Source organism: Juglans microcarpa x Juglans regia, chromosome 5D (assembly GCF_004785595.1).
Source record: "Juglans microcarpa x Juglans regia isolate MS1-56 chromosome 5D, Jm3101_v1.0, whole genome shotgun sequence".
Lineage (NCBI taxonomy): Eukaryota > Viridiplantae > Streptophyta > Magnoliopsida > Fagales > Juglandaceae > Juglans > Juglans microcarpa x Juglans regia.
In genome coordinates, this window is record NC_054602.1 from 16595021 (window position 1) to 16598233 (window position 3213).

Sequence of the window (3213 nt, forward strand, 5' to 3'; positions counted from 1 at the left end):
ACAACATCAATTTATAAAATTTTTTTTTATATAATCTTTTTATACCTGTATCTATAACAATCTTTCTTAAAAGGATAGTGATAGGCTTATTACCCTATTACTACTCATTTACTACTCAGTGTATTTCAAGTTTTTTTATTTTTTTATCATTTTCTTTTAAATATTTTTTTAAAATCCTTAATCATTAAGAAAAAATTAAAAATATATATAAATTTACTAATACTTACTTCCTTAATCATTAAGTAAAATAAAAAATTAAAAAAAATAAATACAAAAAGAATTCTTCTTCTTAAAATGTGAGTCCTGCAGCTACTGTAACTATCTAGCTAAGTAATATTGAACACTCAAACACTCTGGAGTGTCAAACTTTTGATATGCATGGCACATTAATCATGCTCGCCAACGATAGATATTACAAGATGCAGCGTAGGGTAAAGCAAATGATGATAAAATGAAGTTGAACAGCTTCGTAGACAGCTTAAGTACTAGAAATAATAATCTATCAAAACAAGTGCATAAAAAAGATAGCAGTTTCACCTACGACCTAATAATAGACTAATTAAAGGCAAAATACATTACGCTAACCACTCAAGGACCCATCAAGAGTACTCAACAGTCTCAACTTACAAACCACAAGTACTAATCCCTTCAGTCTTCACATCATCGTCCACCACAAGCATCAGCACCGAACCCCCTGGAACCAGATGACTCGGCCCCATTTGATTAAGACATCTCTGCATTATTACCCAAACATCCATAACTCGAACTGCTCCCAATCAGGTTTGAACCAGTATTACTTCTAGCCTCTAACCCTTGCATGGTGATGATCTCCTGTGACGACCCATTTTGTTGTACTTGTGATTTCCTGCGCTTCTTTTTCTCATAAGCTATCCCTCTTGCCTTGGCCTGAGAGTCCCTCACTTCCTTGAGGTACAGCCTCACAGCGCGTGCGCCAAACGGGTTGGTATCAGGCTGCCCGCCGTTCTCTTCAAAGGCTGCGCGGAGGCGGCCAATGAGAGCATCCAGGCTGCCCCAAGCCTGTCTCAGTGGGCAAGGGCAGGGCGCTGGTGGGTGAGGGTGGCCAAAGAACGGGCAGGTGTCGTTGTGAACCTTGGTCTTCCCGAACTGGTCCAAGTACCGGAGGAATTCAAGAACATGGGCGCCGCTGCAGCGGGAGAGAGCTAAGGGCGGGCGGTGGTTCTTGAGGTACTGACCAAAGGTGTTCCAGTCTCGCCGCTTCTGGGACTCGTACCGGCTCAGTACAGGTGGGCATACCGGTGCTGGGATTAATGATTGATGATGACTCTGGTTCCCTGAACTGCTGTTGGTAGAGCTGCTGCACCGGCTGAGAGAGGATGTAGCGGCTGCGGCAGCCGCCGCAACAGCAGCTGACATATTGCCCCTGAATATAAGGCACTATTTATGATCCAAAAGCTGTTCTTTGTGGAAATCAAGCTTTAAGCTTGTTTGAAGACCTAATTTGGTAAAGGAAAACGAGAAGTACGTTGTAGGAGAAACTGTCAGTATGAACACGAAAGCTAGCTAGCAAGAGAAGAATTGCTTTAATCGGGGAAACTAAAATTCGCACAATGGAAGGAGATGTTTTCTGCAAACAAAACTACAGCACTCTAAAACATCTTCACACACGCAGAAAAAGAAGAGACTGAGGAGGGATGTGGGGGAAGGAAGGGAGGTATTTGAGAGATATATAAAGCAGAAGAAGAGGTGCGAGGAGGGAGAGGGTGGTAGAAGGAAACAAAAGAGGGACCCATGCAATGGACAGCCACGTCGGGGAAGTGATGACAGTTTCAATGTCACTTCAAAACGTCATGTCAATTTTTTCACCATCTCTCTCTCTGTTTTTAACTGCACCTTCTCTTTCTTCTGTTCTGTGTGAACTCTTCTGTCACCTTTGCCCGTCTATGCCTTCCAAGCGTAACGTAATCCTCAAAGGATGACAGTAAATTAACTTGACAATCTTTGCATGTATGTAATTCGACATGGGAAGTGACCTCGGTGTTTAACCTTGGAAGTTGGAATCCTAGGTTGGTTTTGATTGTAAAGCTGGTATTTAACAAGGTTTCCCATCTATCGCTCTACCTATTTTAAGCATATAGAATTTTCATTATATTAGTTAAAAGTAAATTTATTGAATATTTAATTATTAGAGAGTAAAATATATTCATAATAGATTAGCTAAATATTTAACTACAGTGACTTTTAAAAGTTTTTCTGAATTTAAAAATTACTGTACATACATCAAATATATATTTTATTAATTATTTATCTCTTCATTTCTTTCTATCATATATTTTATCATAATTTGTATATTAATTTAATAAAAATATAAATTATTAATTAATATATAATAGGTAGAATAGTAAAATATGATAAAATAAATTAAATTAATAATTAAAAAAATTAAATATTTTTGAAATTATTAGTTATTCATTACTATATAATAAATAAATATATGATCTAATGTAGAGATTTGATGTGAATGATTAAAATTAAATTCATCTTATATTATTTTATTGTTATATAATGAAAAAATAGATATTCTAATGTTGAGATTGATGTGAATAGAATAGTCAAAAATCAAATTTCTCTTATATTCATAAAAAAGTATCCTTTTCACTTTGGCTAATTCAATAAGAGGGCTCTAATGTTGTAGTTGATAAATACCTCATTTTATCTTGAGTTCAAAGTCGTTTGCAAAACACACCCCTCAATTATTCAAAAAAAAAAAAAACACACTCCTCAATAAATCTTGACAAAACTTGATTTACGAGAGATTTTAGTTTTAGATTTTTTCTTATATTTTTGCTGTTATTCTATATAATATATATATATATATATGAAGAGCCTTTTTCTAATTGCTTCATTTTCAATATTTTATTTTTTTTCTTTATTTTTAATTTAGACATCAATCAATTGCAATTAGACCCAAGGATGAAAAAAACCGGTCAATGGGTCAACCAGTAATCGTGAGTTCAGTCCGGTTCTAAATCGGTTCAGTCCAATTCCAATTTCATTTTTTTCAAAATTAGTCGAAATCGATCCAGTTCCGATTTTCCTTTTTCTAACACTAGATAGAAACAGACCAGATCGGTTCATATAAATATATATTTTTTAATTTTTTATATTATATAAAATAATTTTTATATATTTTTTATATTATATATAATTTTTTATATCTAATATATATAATTA

At 34.5% G+C, this 3213-nt stretch overlaps 1 protein-coding gene across 1 annotated transcript; it reads right to left on the reverse strand.

Annotated features, from left to right (window-relative positions):
• Nucleotides 1-483: 483 nt before the first annotated feature.
• On the reverse strand, nucleotides 484-1796 carry LOC121266147 (protein LIGHT-DEPENDENT SHORT HYPOCOTYLS 4-like). Its single transcript, XM_041169883.1, has one exon. It carries the CDS (start codon nucleotides 1393-1395, stop codon nucleotides 724-726), a length of 672 nt encoding a protein of 223 aa, XP_041025817.1. The 5' UTR covers nucleotides 1396-1796; the 3' UTR covers nucleotides 484-723.
• Nucleotides 1797-3213: the final 1417 nt, after the last annotated feature.